Genomic DNA, 20,296 nt, shown 5'->3' on the forward strand with positions numbered 1-20,296 from the left:
AAAAATGGAAATTCTAGTACATCCTTTCCTGAGCAGGAAGAGCCTGAAGGTAATTCATGAAATGGCTTTCAGCTATGCAACACTTTGCTAGAAATGCAGTGCTGTAATTTACTAATAAAGTTTAATTTGAACCCAATCCTTTTGTTTGATCAATAGCCTTTGTGGCCTTGATAAAATACATTCTCCATTTACACAACAGAGTGCACATAGAAATGGTTTCAATTATGATACGGTTTATTATTCACCATGCAAATAATCCTGAATGGCACACATGACTGTTTTTGATTTTAATAATGAAAGTAACCACAATAACAAAAGAGCAAGGAGAATGTCATGCAAGAGCATACCTAAAAAGACTACAAAAAAAAAGATCAAAGATTACATGTTATAAGAAGGGGCATGGCCGTGTGTGGTAATGTGAAGGTGAAATACATAACATTTGTTGTGTTACATCTAGTTCAATGCAACCCATTAGTTCATCTTAGAGGATTGCAAATATTCCTCACTGTACACAAGGGGGCACTATATACTGTTTTGAGACAAAACTGCACTAAATGTAATGTAATGTAAAAAAGTTTATGTGGAAAATTTTAAATGTAAATACTTTCATATATAGGAGAAACAATCAGTGCCATTATTGAATACAGTTTCATGTTGTAAGACGACACTATATTTATACACAAGGTATTAATTTAAACAATTCTTTAGTATTAACATGGCAACAAGACTAGTTTGGAAGCAACTCTCCTTTCATGAATTTGTGTGTTACTTTGATCATTATTTTGAAAAGCCATCCAGAAATGGGCCCATCCAAAACCAGGTATGCTGTAAAGCATGTGGTTGTGGACAGGAAATTAATAATTATGGCTATTAATGCTAAGAGTGCCGGGGAAGTGGAAAATGAATAAATCAATATCAGATCTGTGCTGGGAATCATGGATGTGCATTACTGATGTGCCAGAGTCTGATCCCTGTAGTTCAGCATTCACTCATCAGTACTTGTCTGCGCGTCTCATCACAGGCAGCAGAATAAACACAAATAAAATCATCATCACTCCTTCCTGTTAAAATCATTCTCTAATTTCTAAGCCTTAAAACAGAGGTCAAGTTATTGTGGTTCCTCTACATGTCAAATGCATTTCTGCTTATTATTGCTAATGACAGAAACTTGAACCACCGTATTATGAAGATATACATGTTATTGTTAAGGAAGTCAAAGAGAGGATGGGTGGGAGCTGACAAAGCAATGATGTCATATATAGGTTAAAAAAAAAAAAGAGGAATTTAGCAGGCCGGAATGGATTTCATCACTTCCTGTGCAGGACTGAGTAATGTTTAGCTCCGAAGGGATGTGGATGGAGGGAGGGAAAGAGCAAGAGAGCATGAGCGAGTGAGGTAGAGATGATTCAGGCACCATTGAGATTTCCCTCCCCTACGCCAAGTATCCTGGCTTCCAGCTGACTCACTCCCCCACTCTGAGTCACCACAAGCTTCACAAACATTTTCCTAAAGGGCAACGTTTAAAGCCAGCCATTAGACTGCCCACTCACTGGAGTGATATTGTGAGGCAGTGTTACACACCACAGAGACTCACGAGAAAGAGCACTGCACGTCATGCTGATGGACGTCTTTGAACCATTGTTATAGACACTCTTCTGATGCTACACACAAAGGCAAGTTAAACAGACCACGTTTGACACTCCATGAGTGGAAACGGATACCCTTTATCACACTTCCAGATACTTAACCACCAGTATACAAATGACACTGAACTCCATTTCTCCGCCCTTTATCAGAATCCAGACATTTCCAAAGTTTTGACGAAGTTGGCCGCTACCTTTTCATTGCAAGACGTGACGTGAAGTTTTTTCACTATCACCACATGCTTGGTATACCAGTAAGCACTATACATTGTAAAGAAGCAAAACCTTTTTCGGTGCACCCTACCCAGCCTAACAAATTGAGCGACTGAGAAAATGGCGTTATGTCAGGTGACACATGGCCACGCCCACAAACAAGGCTCCATGCCACGCCTCTTGCTTACCTCTTTAGATGGTAGATTTTGTGTGTGTACTGTCCTTTCTCCCCCTCCTTTTCATAGGGCTCATTCTTTAGGACTTCAATTCCTTCTCCTCCTCCGGTCTCGTTCTTACTCGCCTCCGCCACTGAGAAGAGCTGCCCAACTTGATACTGTCAGAGAAAATAAAGAAATGAAAAGACGTTTAGCTGTGTGTGGCATCAAATTAGTTGTAACAGATTTGTTTGTTTGTTGGTTTTCTTATCATTTTATGCAGCTTTAGTGGATATCATTACAGTCATTCAATAAATGGCTCAGCAGTGTTTATCCTCTCTGTCAAACATGTTAATCCTAGCAAGAGGTTGCACAGTATATATACAGATTTGTGTTTATACCTATATAAATGTAAACCAGGGGTAATCTGATTTACAGCCTTGTGCAAGCATCTTTTCTGCATCCCTCGACTGGTTCTGAATTATAATATGGGAGGCGTCTGAAGAAAACACTACCACAGGGGCTAGTAAATATAGGAATATAGGTAAAACTGGAAAAGCATATGTATAGAAACAAAAAAAAAAGTATATGAAACAAGTTGGTATTCTTTTGCTGATTTCCATCAATCAAGTTCCTGATGTTGAACAGATACCAAAATATGTAAAATGGTCAAGATGGTTGTATAAATGAAAAGGATTAGAAGATTAATTTCACCCTGGAAAGGTTTTATTTTATAATCAGAAAATGAGTTTGGACATTCCAAAGCCGAGGGAATAATACCTGTAAACACCATTGAAGTAGTAGGGTTCAGAAAATATAGTATTCAACTCCTCAAAATGTCTACCACAGCTTTTCCATAGTTAAGATTCCCGATAACATTTTTACAGTGCGTTTCATATCTTAGAATTTCCACTGTGGCAGTGTGGAGGTGGACAGCACCACAACAAAAGTGTTATTGCAATGAAGGACTAAATTGTGCCATTTTGTAAAACCTAAATGTTCAGAATGGTCCTCCCCTTTGCCTTGCATCTTGATCCAGACCAAACAGTGATGTTGTGTGTATAAGTTCATCTTTATACATACATGATGTAAACACTGAAATTAAATCTTTAAGATATTTACAAGTGTAATCTGATTAACAGCCTTGAGAAAATGGTCTTTGCTGGGCTGTTCACAAAGGTTCTGTATTGTCAGAAGGAAGGCATCTACCACAGATGCAGTACAGCTGAATAGGATTTCAACTGCTTCTGGACAAACAAGCTTTTGTTCAGCACCAAACGCTAATCCCACAACACAGAGAGGCCTGTTTGTTTGCGATCCTTGTGTCCTGTAACAAAAAGAAAAGGTTGCCACAGCTTTCCAAGCCCCCTTTGTGATTGGCAAGGCGGACAGGACACAGCCAGATCTGGTAACTGAGCCTCCCTCCAGCACTGTGGGTAATCCAAAACAGGGTGGGTGTATATTCCACAGGTGGAAACTGTCACAAGCTACCACTAGGAGCTGAGCAAGGCATTGTAATTCAAAGGCCTGCACTTCAAATCTGAGGAATGTAGCCCCACTATTTCACAACCTATCCAGGTTCCTGTTTTTCCTGTGCTGAGCCGGCCCAGTTTATGTCACCGCCTAATGCTGGGTGTCTTAGGTCTTAGGTTCCCCAGGTCCTACTGTGTCTTAAGTACTTTGTTCTCACTGAGCTCTTAATGACTTAGGCTTATTGAACCATTTGAGTAATCTATTTACTCCATTGGACTTTGTTTTTCTCCTGCTTTTTCAGCTGCTTAAAAGTAATGAGCATTAACCCTGTACCAACATGCTTGTGTGCCAGTTCGGGAAGTGGAATTTAACCACCTGGGGCATGTGTAACTGTACCGATTACATTAGGGTGTGATTCCCATTGGTGTCTGTATATCGCCAATGTATAACTGATTAGTTATTTTGCACACAGTAGGAAAGCAGCGCTGTATTTTGACCAGATGAAGACAGATTGGACAGTGAGAGAAATGTACTGGGAACCAAACACGGAGAGGAAGGGTACTTCTGAAACTAGTGACTGACTGCTTTTTTGCTGTATTTTATATTTTTATATGATGTTTACTTTAATTTTCTTTATAAAGTTTATTCTAATACCGTGAAACACTTTGAGTTGCCTCGACATGAAAGGCGCCGTATCTGATCCATCGGTTGATTGAATAAGTCTTGACTGAGATGGACTGAAAGATTTTGCAAGGCTATTGAGCCATGTAGCGAGCAGGAGTCAATGTAGCAAAGCACTATACATTTTTATAACAAGTTCAAACATCTTGGGGAGGCCTACACCATGCAGTGGATCGATAAAAGCTGATGATGATGAAATATGTAAATTATATTTGTATGCATTTCCATTCAAGAAAGCTAGGACTGGTTATTTGTCTTTGCTTGCATTTTATGTTAGATCTTCTCATGGATTTTTTTTTTTTTGTAGAATGCAATTGTTTTACAGATTAGCTTTTTCTGCCAGTTCAGCACTTTTGCAGTTTCTTTTCCCTTCCTCTCCCTCTCTCTCTCTCACTGTGTGTTCTGACCTTGCTGCTACTTGCGAGCAGATTTACTGAAATTACTCAAAAAAACGTAATTAAGAGAACAAATAAATTAGCAGTTCTTTGAGCCGTTCAAGGAACCATATTTATCAAGCAATCACTCCACTTTGCACATAATTTAGGAACAATGTATGCATGTAAAATAAGCACGTGAGCTTGTAACCAAACAAAGGCAGTGGAAAAGCCTGTTCTCTTGCTCAGTCAATTAAAACAAGCTGTATTGACTTAAACAAGGATAGCTCTACTCTTAGAAATAGTTTATATAATACAGTTATTTCCACTTCTCATGCTCTGTTCATAGACTTCCATTTGGTTTAAACTGGGTTATCAAGAAGGTTAACAGTTTTCCTTGTAGTACAGGCACAACAGACCCACATCTTTCTTGGATTTAGGCCCTCTTTAGTTTGTTTTGTAGAAATGCGTGATCTGCATTCCCCCAAAAGGTGCACACAATTCCTTCCCCACCACACATGCAACAATACAATTTAATTAATATAGAGTAATAATAAACACATTCAATGTATTCCTCGGGTCTATAAAAGTCTTCTAACAGGCCTAGATAGAGGCCCAGTCACATGCTTGGTTACAGTGCTTGTAAATAGATTTTAGTTTAATCATGTCTGTCTTTGGAGGGGTCATAAATGATAGGATGTAAGTGAGAAACAGTCAAGATTAGAGGTGTTCATCCATTAGTGATGTGATATCACATTTCACTTCGGATAACATGGTGAAATAGAGAAAAACTGTTCAAATACAGTATAGAGATACACTAAAAGGCTATGCTAAGGCTAAACATTAGTTCTGCTAAGCTGTTCACATTTAAGGCAATATGAATGTCACTTTGGAAGACTATCACTCTCTGCTTTCTTTTTTTCCACCTCTTTCTTTCTTGACCATAGCCATTTCAAATTGAATGAACTGGTTTGCATTAATAGTCAGATAAAAGTTTACACAATTACACATGGGATTAAATGTGTGTCTGGCACAAGACAACGGGGTTTCTTGTTGATGAAAAGGTTTAAAACAATTGTCACAGTCAAGGCACTTTGGTCTAAACACTCAAGATTAGGAAAGCAGAATTCACTTTCGAACACACCACATATTTTAAGGAGGAGAACAGACAACTTTCAGCAGGATGGAAACGGCTACTGCAACCCAATTCGGGGAGGATTCAAAGGTCCCTACGGAGTGTCACATCACACCAACTTCGCTTAAACTAGGCCATGCTACCCCAGTGGAATTAAGTACTGTATACAAGCTTGTCAGAAAGACTCCCAGGGCCACTGTTTATAAAAAAAAATCCCTATTTGGTGCACTGAACAAGATGCCAGGTTAACCACTAACCTGAGCTAATATTGGCTTTATTACTAACAGAAAAGGCATTAACAATGTACAGTACTGTGGCTGCATACATGACACATGGAAGGGCAAAGTTCAGAGGGAGGAAGCAGGAGTAGGAGACAGACTGTAACAGGAGAGAGGAATACAGCTTGTTTTCACCATCTTTACCAGGGTGATACTTGGTCCGTCTTGAAGGGTGTCCACAGGAATACTGTGCCAATTCTAATATAGCAGGAGTTCCTCATTAAATCATGCCAAAGAGGTCTTACGATATCAAGTTTGCTGTACAGGCCGTAAAATGGTTCTCAACACCATTCCCCTGCAACCCCGAGTTAATCTCATGGCTTTAATGGTGTTGGCCGAGTTAAGAAAATAATTCCTCTTTCTGTACCACTTGTCTTTCAATTCGTTTCTCATGCTGAGTTAAAAAAAAAAATCTGATTGTGCCTAACACTACTTATTTGTAAAATAATAATTAAGCAGATTGGGGAGTCAGAACTTTAATACACTACATTTTGCTACATTGTTGAAATTCACTTCGATCTTCTAAATCCCATGTACTTGCAAAAAACAAAATCAGCACCTCACCTTAGCATCTAGAGAGAAATCTGTTTTGTGGCAATACGATTTATAAGAAAATCTAATACCTTGCACAGTTACAGAATATACCTTATAAAACACTGGAGACTTGCTTTGCCAGGAAAGTCTAAATAAATAAATAAATAAATAAATAAATAAATAAATAAAATTGGGGGGACTGGGGTCAGGGCACTGAGCAGATCTAGGGTATCCAAGCATAGGTTGAGCCCAACTAATAGTAAGCATTGTTAAGACACATTGGTATGTGTGAGAGCATCCTACCTGAGTATAAGGTTGTTACAGGGCAGCTCACAAGATGAGAGAATTACATGGTTGAAAAGACTCCCTGTGTAGGTTGTTTGGCTGCAGACTTATCCTATTCCCTCTGATGTGTGATTTATTCTCCCTGCTCTGCATAGTTGTCCCTGTCACTGGTTATTGTTTGACATCCACTGCAAGGAACAGTAAGATTAAACTTTAAGATACTTAAGCTATTAAATAAGACTTCAAAATTTGATATTTATGCTTAACAGTTGTAGCATTACTCCTTGTTCTTCAAAGGAAAAGTTTTAGTACAGTCTCTGATCATAAACATTGTATTCTGTCACAGCACTAGGAATTCAGAGATCTATTTCTTCCACCCTCTAGTTGGTCGCATTGTATACTCGGCTCTAGATCTCATTTATACACTCATTATAGCACGTGTGCAATGAGAATAGTCTACAGAAAACATGTCTCCAAGACACTTGACTGTAAGCACTGTAATTTAGCTCAATAAGAAATGTTGGTCTCGTCAAATTATGTTACACTTCGTCATACAATTTAAAACTAACTACATTTTTGCTTTTTTGCTGTTTTGCACTTCGAGGTCTCTACTGCAGGTTGAGAAAGATAGATTTGAGGCTTCTGAGCTATACCCTTCCAAACCGCTAGCTTTCTGTAACAAAAGAAAGCAATTATATAGATCTCAGCCAGGACAGCACTCAGCAAAGTCAAGTCAAGAGTATGAGGCACAATTTCAGATTAAGAATGCCAAATGTAAACAGCCTTCATGTCAAGGTTTCTCACCCCTACATCTCTATATAGCAGATCAATAGTGTGCACTGCACTCATTTCTTATCTGTCCTGGTCCATTACAGTGGGGGGCTTGTGGACTGTCACTGGTTTCCCTCAGAGATCCATATAGTAGTTTATATTAGTCTTACCAAAGCAGAAGCCCTACAGTGTCCTTCAAGAAAGATCTGACAGTTAAGAAAGGAAGTTCAATACTAACATTTCAACTGGGGCACTGGAGACGAGGGTGAATTCAGCCTCAGAACCTGTGGCGTCACAAAGCAAAGAACATTTTGCAAACACAATAGCATCAGCATTGTGGAGGATATAACTTGTGTGCCGGCAGTCATTAGCACTGATGGCAGTACACAGCAAAGTAAGACGCTAAGACTGCAGATCAACAGATATCTAAGAACAATACAATATTTAAAAACAAGCAAAAAGACCATGTAGCCCAGGCTGATATTTTGGCTGCATAAATCCATTGGTTCTGCAAAGCACCCATGCAACCACTCACTTCTCTCAGTGTAAAATGTCTCCTTGTTTGAATGCTCCTGAACCTACTTTCCACATGCCATTACATGACCGATTCCTTTCAGATCACTAGCTTTCTTACACTGCACTACCAATCAAAGCAACTCTGCTCAGAGTTCAGAAAAAGGAGAAATCTTCCCTGACCTAAAAACAAATAAAACAAATAAATGAAAATCTTTTAACCTTGTTGAAAAGGTGTGGTTACATAATACTGGGGAATGCAGTTTTACTTCCAATTTGATGCTAAAAATAAATTTCTTATCAAGAGCCCTTGAAAGAGGGAAAGCGCTTTAATACCTTTTTTGGTGGCGTAATTTTGTTTGCTGATGGAGATGACCGTGTATTTACACCACACCATGGAGATGTGCATGTAATTGAGCAAACAAATGACCTTGTTTGTGTAGCAGCTTTGCCCCTGGATGTTCTCCTAGTGAGATGCAGCATTCATTTCAAATCTCAGGTACGGCACTCCATAAAGCGGCTGACATAACCCAGACAAGCTGCTGTGTTCCCTCAGCTCCCTGTGAACTAAGGCTCTGCGGCTTGTGAACCAAGGATGAAAAGAAACTCACTGCAGCAAATCCGAGACGCTGCCGAAACCTTTTGCGGTTTAACAAGTACAACTGGCAGGGAATGGGAAGTAAATAAAGCACTTGACTGCTATGAACAAAAACAACATCTTGAAAGTGATATCTGGGGTTCGCTTTATCAGGTGTTTCAATAAGACAAGGAGACTGACTACACTGCAATATTTTCCTAAAGTACCAACTGAACAAAATAAAACCAAAGCCTAATGCGTATAAGAGAGCTGCTTCCTGTTTGCTGTAAGTAGCGATTCCATTATTACATTCCATAATTGTTTCAACCGCTGTAGCCTCCCGATCAAATGAGGAGAAAGCAGTGCTTAATGACTCCCAGCACACTGCAAATAGCTGGTGCTCTATGTAGGCTACGCAAGTTAGGTAATTTAAATTATGATTATATTAGCGGAAAAGGAATAAACTGAAATGCAAACATTATGTATAAAAACTTTACAATTACTTGAATAAATGTAGCAATATTTTCAACCCTTCCCTTTAGTGAAAAATGCTTGCCACTGTTTAGATCGGTAGCTAATAATAGTAAACTGCGACAAACTAGAATGCAATATCTTGTATTTGTAATGAAACCACTTGCATACAAGTACAACAGGCATCTACACAAAAATGCACAATGGGATTTAAAACACGACCCGTCTTATGGAGAGGAAATAAATACAAATTCCCAAAGCAACCAATTGAGTTTAAATGAACAGATAGCCTGAGCAAATCCCCTACTGGGGGGTTTCTTAAAAACAACAACACGTTTCTGTGAGGACCTCCCAAATCCCAGTCTCCCCCCTGAGGTCAAAGTGCATCAGCGCCTTGGAAACCTGAGAGGAATCGAATTCAGCTCCATCAACAGAAGCTCATCCTATCCAGAAAACTCATATACGATGTACTTTTTTGATTTTATTCCTTTAATGGTTCAGACTTTGCGGTATTCTCGGCTCTGATTGCTCTTGAAATGTCTCTCAAACATTCTTGCAGCGATTGAAACTAATTTGGCAAATGCGATATGATTTCTACGTATTGCTTTCATGGTGCATTTTTTTTTTCAAATCCTCTACAAAATATAAATGTTGAACTTTAAGGCATTTAGTAAAGCCTCATCAATTCTGGTTGTCCCTCCCTACCAAACAAGCATGGTTTGCATCACGCATGTACTAAAATGACTTAAATACTGGTTCAGTGCCATTTATTTTGCAAAACAAAGGCACCTGACTTCATGTGACCTTTACTTATAGTGTATACAGAACATTGAACTGCAGTTTTACAGCTATCGTGAGGTGAATACGAGGAACATCTCTATATGGCTGGTTGTAGTCTGATTTGTATACCAGTACTATAGGCCCTTCAACTGTGACTTTAATTTCTGCACTTTTATGGAACATAACATGACTGAGGGTTTAGCACAAATTGGCAGCCAACCCCAGGAGGGGGAAGAAAAAAAAAAAACACCATAAAAAGGCAAATTACTGTAACAATACCTGCCATGTGTGGACTCTATGAGCTTTTAAATGTTTAAGAAAAACAACACAACATAGATTCAAACTGGAGGCTAATGCACATATTTTTGGGGTTGCCAAAGTTGCTTTAACCTCAATAAACTTTCTGCCATACTGGAACAAAACACTAAAGGCTGATAAAGGACAAGGAACTAGCTTAAGCAGCTACAACAAAGCAAACCATTTCAATCCAATGCAAGAACACTGCAAAATAAGCCTTGACGTGGCAAGTTTTCCACATCTCCAATGGCATCCAAAGTTGCAACTAAAACTTATCAACAAGCTCGGCTGATTTTTTTTCTTAAACTCCGAGTGATCCTATGACCTGATGTTCATTAAACAGGATCAAATATCGGCTTATTTTTATTATAGGGATAGAGCAGTCATTATGTGGAGAGAGGGGGGAGAGGGGGATTCACTCAATGCCTGTTAAACTTGGCAAATGACAAAAACCACCAAAAATAGCCGAGACAATTACAGTTAATTACACACTTGCATTCAGCAGGATGCTACTTCAAACTGCAATCAACTGCATGGCACAGCACCTGCTGGAGCAAATGAATCAGTGCGTGTCTTTTTCAATTTCCCCCTCCCCATTTCAGTTCACCGAAACCAATCTTGTGATTAACCAGTGTGTTCCATATGCACAGGAGGAGTCGGTTTAGCAGGAATAAGGGCAAAAAGCAAGCAGCCCGTCTCCTATAGTCTTGCAGTGTGTTTAAATATGGAGCCAGGGAGAAAGCGGAGAGCAGAATAACTGAAGGGAGATGTCCATACTTGGATAAAACTGAAAACAAGCACATGAGCTTGTAAATAAACATGCATGGGCAACTCTTGCACTGTTTGTAAGGTAACAAACTCAGAGACCATGTACAATTCAACTCTGGGGCAGCTTTGGGAATTAACATGGCCCAGGGACTTGGTGAAGTATGCTTGTGATGAGCAAGCAGTGGGTGGAAACTATGGTCCTGGAACTGATGTTTGCACTGAATCTAGTGGAACAGCTGAACGTCTTGACAGTCAAAACTTACCTGTACATTCTACCAGAGATTTTGACACTCCACTGAAATTGTGCATGTACTCTTCTATAGATATCCATGTATTTAATGTAGTGGAGGTTACCCTTTCTAGATAATCAGGCCTTAACAACCCAATTGAGTCCCAAGGGAAGCCTAAATGCAATGTTTATTAGTCCAACCAACATTTTTCAGAGCAAAATTAGTTTAAAATACTGTGGAAAGTGTAGTAAAGAATAGAAAGACAAACTCACCTCTTCCACCGAGCAGGGTAAAACCACACGACTGAAAGAGAAGAGAAGAAGTGGTTAAGTATCAGCCCCAAAACAAACCACATCAGTCAGAACTGAATTAACTCAATGCTTCTAAAAATATCAGTCAGTTTTACGTAGCAGACGAGTTCTTAATTAGACCTAGACCAAATCAAAACTCTGACCTACCCATGAACTGCAAATTACAAACCTGTAGCAACTCTCTCATTGTCACTTTAAACTGGATGTAAATAAAATCATGATTAGGTACTAGTTTGTGATGTGTAATTTGCGGGTAGCTCAAGGTATAGACCTTAACCTCATCATTTCACTTAATTAACTAGTTCGGCTCTTCCACTTCCACTTGTAGATTTCAAAATCTGCAAAATCTTAGAACTTCAAACTTGATCTGACTTGATATAATTGAAAGCTTCACTTGGCTGTTCAATCAAGAGATTCACCCAAGAGCTCAAGTAGAAGATTCTGGTCCAGAGGAATGTGTCCGAGGGAAATATTATCTTAGGAAGATAACTCTTACAGTTGAAGATGTGAATCTTTAAATTAAAATATGGAAATTAAAATATGGTTAGAAATTATCTAGGACCATGGAATTTCTACATGGACAAGTTGACACCTAAATGGCCAATAACAAATGCCTTTAGCTTGACTAAAGAAACAAGGTACAACTGTAACGGTTACACGATACAGCGATCATTGATAACTCTGCAGCTCCACAGACAAAACCCCAAGCACTCCACACTCCTTATCTGTGGTTCCTCAATGCATTACAAAGGAGTCTGGCTTAAGTAGTGCAGTGTTGTTTTTTGTGGTTCAAAGAAAGTGGTTTGAGCAAAGTCTTCTCTTTGGTGTAGAACAACACAAGGAAAACAAACAAACAAAGATTATGTCTGGAAGCTAACTTGCGTGGACTAATACAATATTGAAATAGTCACATATTCTGAGGTCACCTAAGCCTGGGATAGTGAGTCATTATATCAGGACTAAATCATATAGGTTGTACTGCAACAAGGATCATTCAGATAATCATTTCGATAATTTAGCAAGATCCTGCCTTCTGCAGAGAACACAAAAAGGCAAAGATCTAACTATTGATTAGAGCCTGGTTGAAAGAGGGGTATTATAGAGATGCCATTTTAAATAAAGCCTATTCATGTGAAAGGACTAATTAAAATATTAAATTATTAAAATTAAGTATGAGCTGGTGAGCTGCAAACAAAAAGTGTCCGCGAATGCAAGTCCCCAGGATGTCAACAGCAATGCACCAGATTTCGAAATTAGAATATTACTGCAGTTTTCTCTCTGCCTTCACTTGACACAGGAGCGAGGCAGCCAGCCATTTTCCAGATGTATAACCACAGCAGCTACACAGAGGGACAAAAATATCACACTCCAACAAGGGGCTGAGCACAATAATGGAGCACACACCAGAGTTCTTAAAAAAACAAAAAACTAATTTGAAATTTTCTGATTGCAAACCTGGTGATTTGCAGGGTGTGAAATATTCCACAACAAATATGGTAGCCTAGTGCAACTGTAAGTACATTCCCCAGAAGAACAGAGGACAATAAAAACTGAACCTGTATTTTCTTGCCCTTCTCAAAGCTCTGCCCAAACATGTTTTCGAGTTGAGGCTATTGCAATGTGCCAGTATGTGGGGACAGGCTTAGTATTATTCCACTTTGGATTGGATTTCATCTGACTAGGAGTACACTTTTTGATACCACCACATTTCTCATTGTGATTCAGTTTTGCGCTGTCTTTTTTTTCACATTAGTTTCTGCTGAAACCTCCCTCAGGAACACAATATTTCACAGTCACACAAGAGCCCCAAGCATGGACAGGTGTTGTAGCTGAAAAGCCAGTTGGAAGATTGCCCAATAAAACTACACTTCAGCCTTTTCTTGTACACTGCCAGTTCGGAGCTTTAACAAGCAGGATTTCCAGGATTGAAGCAATCCCGTCTCATTCCCTGTGAAAGCTGTTACAAGACGACTCATTCAGGAAGACGAGGAGTTTGATTTTAGCACTGCTATCAAAACGATATCTTGAAATCCAGACAAATCACAAACCAGATTTGATTGAAAACAGCCTGATGTTCTTGCAATCATGATTATATGATTATATATAGCATTTTATTTTTATGTTTGCCTTGTGAAGAAACCAAGGCTATCTAAGAAAGCTATCATATATATTAAGAATACACAAACTCACTCAGAATTAAAGGAATATTGCTCTTAAAATGAACACTAAATTATTTTTTAAAAAAAGTGTGGATTACTTTAATAACATTTCTATGGAAATGCACAACTGGTATTCCTCTTTAGTAACCCTGTCCCACTAGAACTGAAGAGTTTTCTTATTTAGTGTAATGGTTTAGGGTTATTTACTAATTTCTGGAGAGAAACAAACTAACCGCCAACAAGGGGGATATTTAACTTAAACCACACTAAATTAGCTTATAACATGACCGATTAAAACAAAAGTTTACCAAGCTAGAAGCACTTCATTGTTCATTAACTCAAACATAGGATACATAAGAGGGTGTGAACAGTACAAACTGGCGTTGCAAGGTTTCTGAATACTGAAATACACATTCAAACAAAGTTATTCTAGTTGGACAACTAAAATCGTTTCCATACAGAAGGAAGCACTGCTGCTGCAACTACATATAGGCCTAACCATTTCAGCTTATTACAATAACAATTGAATCAATAAGCTGGTTTTATAATTATGCACTTTTCATCAAGTTTGAGTTCAGAACTTTTCAAACCACCATAATAGAACAGAACCATTTCAAATACACAGCTATGGGACCAACTGAGTTATGTCTCAAACCATTTAGAAACTAGAGCAAAGCCTTGTGAAAAATATCTAAAGGACTGCTTTTTGAGCTCTGACATATAGGACTGGTTTCTCTAATCCAAATTAGCACTAGTCATGGCCTGCTCAATGTTATTTTAGGAAGAGTAGGCCTAGACTAGCCAGTTTCTCAGACTACTGGACTGTGAAACTAGCCAACACAGTATAAAAAAAAGTTAAAGCTCTCCAAGTCTGTAACATTCTTTAAAGCTCCCTGTGTAACAACCACACCTTTACTTGGAAACATAAAATTGGGAAGGCTACTCTTTTTTTTTTTTTTCTGGACATTACATAGCATGTAGGAGATAGCCTATTTATATCAGGTGCTAAGAAAAGAAAACAATACAATGGGTGGAGTTTATTCGACTGCTGGCAAAATCAGGAGGTTATAATAATGTTTGTGCTGTTTAGAGTACTGATCAAGAGAGATAAAACTCCAAAAGCATACAGTGAGGGGAAAAAAGTATTTGATCCCCTGCTGATTTTGTACATTTGCCCACTGACAAAGAAATGATCAGTCTATAATTTTAATGGTAGGTGTATTTTAACAGTGCGAGACAGAATAACAAAAAAATCCAGAAAAACGCATTTCAAAAAAGTTATAAATTGATTTGCATGTTAATGAGCGAAATAAGTATTTGATACCCTATCAAATCAGCAAGATTTCTGGCTCCCAGGTGTCTTTTATACAGGTAACGAGCTGAGATTAGGAGCACTCTCCTAAAGGGAGTGCTCCTAATCTCAGCTCGTTACCTGTATAAAAGACACCTGTCCACAGAAGCAATCAATCAATCAGATTCCAAACTCTCCACCATGGCCAAGACCAAAGAGCTGTCCAAGGATGTCAGGGACAAGATTGTAGACCTACACAAGGCTGGAATGGGCTACAAGACCATCGCCAAGCAGCTTGGTGAGAAGGTGACAACAGTTGGTGTGATTATTCGCAAATGGAAGAAACACAAAATTATCTCAAGGCAGCTGGGACCATAGTCACCAAGAAAACAATTGGTAACACACTACGCCGTGAAGGACTGAAAACCTGCAGCGCCCGCAAGGTCCCCCTGCTCAAGAAAGCACATGTACAGGCCCGTCTGAAGTTTGCCAATGAACATCTGAATGATTCAGAGGAGAACTGGGTGAAAGTGTTGTGGTCAGATGAGACCAAAATCGAGCTCTTTGGCATCAACTCAACTCGCTGTGTTTGGAGGAGGAGGAATAACCCCAAGAACACCATCCCCACCGTCAAACATGGAGGTGGAAACATTATGCTTTGAGGGTGTATTTCTGCTAAGGGGACAGGACAACTGCACTGCATCAAAGGGACGATGGACAGGGTCATGTACCGTCAAATCTTGGGTGAGAACCTCCTTCCCTCAGCCAGGGCATTGAAAATGGGTCGTGGATGGGTATTACAGCATGACAATGACCCAAAACACACAGCCAAGGCAACAAAGGAGTGGCTCAAGAAGAAGCACATTAAGGTCCTGGAGTGGCCTAGCCAGTCTCCAGACCTTAATCCCATAGAAAATCTGTGGAGGGAGCTGAAGGTTCGAGTTGCCAAACGTCAGCCTCGAAACCTTAATGACTTGGAGAGGATCTGCAAAGAGGAGTGGGACAAAATCCCTCCTGAGATGTGTGAAAACCTGGTGGCCAACTACAAGAAACGTCTGACCTCTGTGATTGCCAACAAGGGTTTTGCCACCAAGTACTAAGTCGAAGGGGTCAAATACTTATTTCCCTCATTAACATGCAAATCAATTTATAACTTTTTTGAAATGTGTTTTTCTGGATTTTTTTGTTGTTATTCTGTCTCTCACTGTTAAAATACACCTACCATTAAAATTATAGACTGATCATTTCTTTGTCAGTGGGAAAACGTACAAAATCAGCAGGGGATCAAATACGTTTTTCCCTCACTGTAGAGGATACTACTTAACAGCGCAGTATAAAGCATTCTGCTGACAACATGCAATTCCCAGGAGATAATATTGAACAAGAACACTGAGAAAACAGCTGTCAAACATCTTGCAAAATCACATAAGAAACTTGTTTCAGTAAACCCAAATGCAAATTATGTATGGCACCACAAATATTAAAGACAAAAAAGTGAATAAATGTTGAATTTTAATGTTTACCCACCCTATTTATATGTATCATTCATTTTATTTTTAACTGAAGCTGTACAAAGGTTGTTTTTTATGTTGTAAATAATAAAAGCAGTAAGTGTTTATTCCACAGGCCTATATTGTAATCAGACCAGCCAACCCAGTTACTTTCCAGCATTTCAAACCAGAGGACACATTGAAGCAAAGATGTCTCAATACTGCTGCTGGGTTCTAGGCCTTGTTCTGCCTCTCAGATATTCTCTTTCCATAAGCCACAGAAACACATAGTTTTTATTTCTGATGCTTTTTAAAAGATTTGACAAGGGGCTCAAAAAGCTTTGCAAAACTCTGCCAAAGATGAAAAATGACATTCCTCTTTGGATCTCACCAGTCAGACAACCGGGTCAGAATTGATGTTTAACAAGAGTTTCCTTCAGTGTTGGACTCTCTTCACACAGGGCAATGAAACAAAGGTAATGCAGTCAAGACTAGTTCACACAAGAGATAGCCGTGATCGCACACAGCATTGAACTACAACAATGCAGGGAAAATGTAGTCAATCCTGTCTGCTTCAACCAGAAACTGAAATGATAGGTGCCTGATTCTAGAAGATGTGACCTACACACAGTACGGCAGTGTTTACACAACAGAAGTTGAAAGAACAAAGGCCAGTCAGTCAATCAATCAATCAAGACTTTTTTTGTTCTCATTTGAGATGTGGACCAGACCAAATGCGATAAATACTCCCATACATTTCTGTAGAAGTCTAGTAGAGGACTAGATGGCAATAAGACCCAAAGAGTTTACTTGATTAGTAAAATTAGACATACACAATCCTTGATTTGGTTTTGTTTGGCATTTACAATGGTGCATTACATTCTGGGAAACAATGCATAGAACAGAGTTTAAGAAAGCAAATAACACTTTCAGTTTGGAATTCCACAGGGATTATTTGTTTAATTTATTAGCAGACACACTTACCTAGAGTGACTTATAGTTTACACAATAACCAATACAAATGTGCAGTAATATAGTCAATACAAATTACTATTTAAGCATTACAAAAGTATAGTACCCTAGACCTAGCAAAACAATTTTCCCCCACATAAACACACATACATTGTCTTTCCACAACTACTATAATCTACAGTAAGAGCAGGCTTTCACTTGCTTCACTGGTTAGTCTACTAAGAGAGTGTATTGAAGCAAACAGTGGTACTGCTTAATGACATGGAAAATATTCACCACAATGACCCTGCAATTGCCAATCATTGTTTGTTATCAGAAAGCCATGTTCAATATTGAAAGTATGATTATTTTAAGTTCATTTTAGGTTTTTTTTTGGTTTTGTTCTTCAATCCACGGTATTAGCATAACAATAGGGCCGACCAGAATATGAACCAAAGTCCTTCAAATGATAAAAGAAAAAAGGGGATGCATCTTATTGTTTTCACATTTTAAGGGGAAATGACAGAGGACTTATATATATGTGCACAAATATACACCGATCAGCCATAACATTATGACCACCTGCCTAATATTGTGTAGGTCCCCCTTTTGCCGCCAAAACAGCCCTGACCCGTTGAGGCATGGACTCCACTAGGCCTCTGAAGGTGTGCTGTGGTATCTGGCACCAAGACATTAGCAGCAGATCCTTTAAGTCCTGCAAGTTGCCAGGTGGGGCCTCCATGGATCGGACTTGTTTGTCCAGCACATCCCACAGATGCTCGATTGGATTGAGATCTGGGGAATTTGGAGGCCAAGTCAACACCTTGAACTCGTGATTCATCAGACCAGGCCACTTTCTTCCATTGCTCCGTGGTCCAGTTCTGATGCTCACGTGCCCATTGTAGGCGCTTTTGGCAGTGGACAGGGGTCAGCATGGGCACCCTGGCTGGTCTGCGGCTACGCAACCCCATGCAACCCCCGTGTAGTCTGACAGCTTTCTATCAGAACCAGCATGAACTTTTTCAGCAATTTGAGCTACAGTAGCTCGTCTGTTGGAGTTAAGTCTGTTGGTACTTAACTGTATTTTTGCACTTTGTTTGCACTTATGTTGTAAGTTGCCCTGGATAAGGGTGTCTGCCAAGAAATAATATTATTATTATTATTAATAATAATAAATCGGACCACACTAGCAAGCCTTCGCTCTCCACGTGCATCAATGAGCCTTGGCCGCCCATGACCCTGTCACCGGTTCACTAGTTTTCCTTCCTTGGACCACTTTTGATAGGTACTGACCACTGCAGACCGGGAACACCCCACAAGAGCTGCAGTTTTGGAGATGTTCTGACCCAGTCTAGCCATCAAAATTTGGCCCTTATCAAAGTCGCTCAGATCCTTACGCTTGCCCATTTTTCCTGCTTCTAACACATCAGTTTTGAGAACAAAATGTTCACTTGCTGCCTAATATATCCCACCCACTGACAGGTGCCATGATAATGAGAATATCAGTGTTATTCACTTCACCTGTCAGTGGTCATAATGTTATGGCTGATCGGTGTATTGCACACTTTCACAATTCAAGTTCAAGTCCACACCTTACCCACACTCCCACTGTGCAGATACTGGACCACTGTAAAAACAAACTAGACTAAATCTTCAAAAACACCAATACGGGTAAAGCATATAGGACTGACTGGGAAACCAAGGATGAGAAAACTAAGAGGACTGCTGAGCATGAAGATTGAATGGCCTACTCCTTCGGTTACTGGGTGATGATTATGGAGCAGGGGGCCTATACACAGGGGCTGGCCCTCCTGCTACACTAGCAGACGAGATAGAAAGACAGTGCCGATTACGTGACCTAATACCTTTCATGTGACACTGGCAAGCATTTTAACACAAAAAAGAACAGAATACGATTGTTCGGATCTCAAAAGCTCAAAGGAGTCGGGGATTTAAAAATTTGCATTTCTCTCGAGTCAGCACAAAAATAAATCAGCTTGTGCGTTAATATTTTGTGCACAAAACGAATTTGTTTTGAAAGGGCGGCCTCCTGAGAGCAATATGATGCAATGGAGCACTTCTGTTGGTGGATGTCAGTGCTAGAGGTGCACAGAGAAATCCACAGAGAAATCCACAGAAGGTGTCGATCATGTAAGTTTCAGTTTCATATTAGTTTGGACATAGACGTTTAGCCGTAGAGTAAAGTAAATCAACCATCCCTACCACAGCTCTTTATCTGAAATACAACACCGAAACCCAGACCAAAGGCCTTACACTGAACCCTAGTCAAAACTTGGCCATATCAAATAATTTAACTTAACAACAATGCTGTATTTCCATAAACCTTACAGATACACAGCACAATATACGGAGGCAGCATAAAGTGACTAGTCAATCCTATGGAAGTTCACACATACTAAGGTTATGCATGTATGAAATATGTAGGAACACTGGAGAACACACTGGGATAAATGAAACACACACAGAAGCACAGCACTATAATTCAATGATACATCTCAGGCTCCTACTTCCTGCCTCACCCACTTAGGGCATTCCCTGGCCACACCGTCTGGGCACCCTTCCAATATCCATGATCGAGACTTCATTTCTGGGATGTTTACAGGTGTGAGGCAGGGCGCCTCCTGCCAAAACCCAGGCCGTTAATCTCAGACTATTCCTGCAGCTCTGTGAAGCGCGGCAGGACTTCCATGTCGACAGATGGAAGATGACAAAATGACGGAGCGCTACAACTCTGCTGTACAGTACAACTCACATTGGCAGACTGAGAAATGCCAGTGCTAAGTACTTCCACTGAGATCCAATATGTGGAAAAACTAAATTCTCACATATATATTTCAAACAGTAAAAGTAAAATAAAAGATAAGCCAAATTGGTTTAAAGCATGCTACAATGGTT

The 20,296-nt window shown here is 39.5% G+C and overlaps 1 protein-coding gene across 1 annotated transcript in view; it reads right to left on the minus strand.

Annotated features, from left to right (window-relative positions):
* Positions 1-20,296, minus strand: part of pitpnb (phosphatidylinositol transfer protein, beta) — a 67,220-nt gene that overhangs the window by 42,269 nt on the left and 4,655 nt on the right. Inside the window, exons 2-3 of the mRNA XM_066690140.1 lie at positions 11,451-11,481; positions 2,045-2,190 (exon numbers count right to left, since the gene is read on the minus strand). Of these exons, the coding sequence (XP_066546237.1) occupies positions 2,045-2,190; positions 11,451-11,481 (177 nt within the window). The remainder of the gene's footprint in view (positions 1-2,044; positions 2,191-11,450; positions 11,482-20,296) is intronic.

This window comes from Amia ocellicauda, chromosome 17 (genome assembly GCF_036373705.1).
Source record: "Amia ocellicauda isolate fAmiCal2 chromosome 17, fAmiCal2.hap1, whole genome shotgun sequence".
NCBI classification, from domain to species: Eukaryota; Metazoa; Chordata; class Actinopteri; order Amiiformes; family Amiidae; genus Amia; species Amia ocellicauda.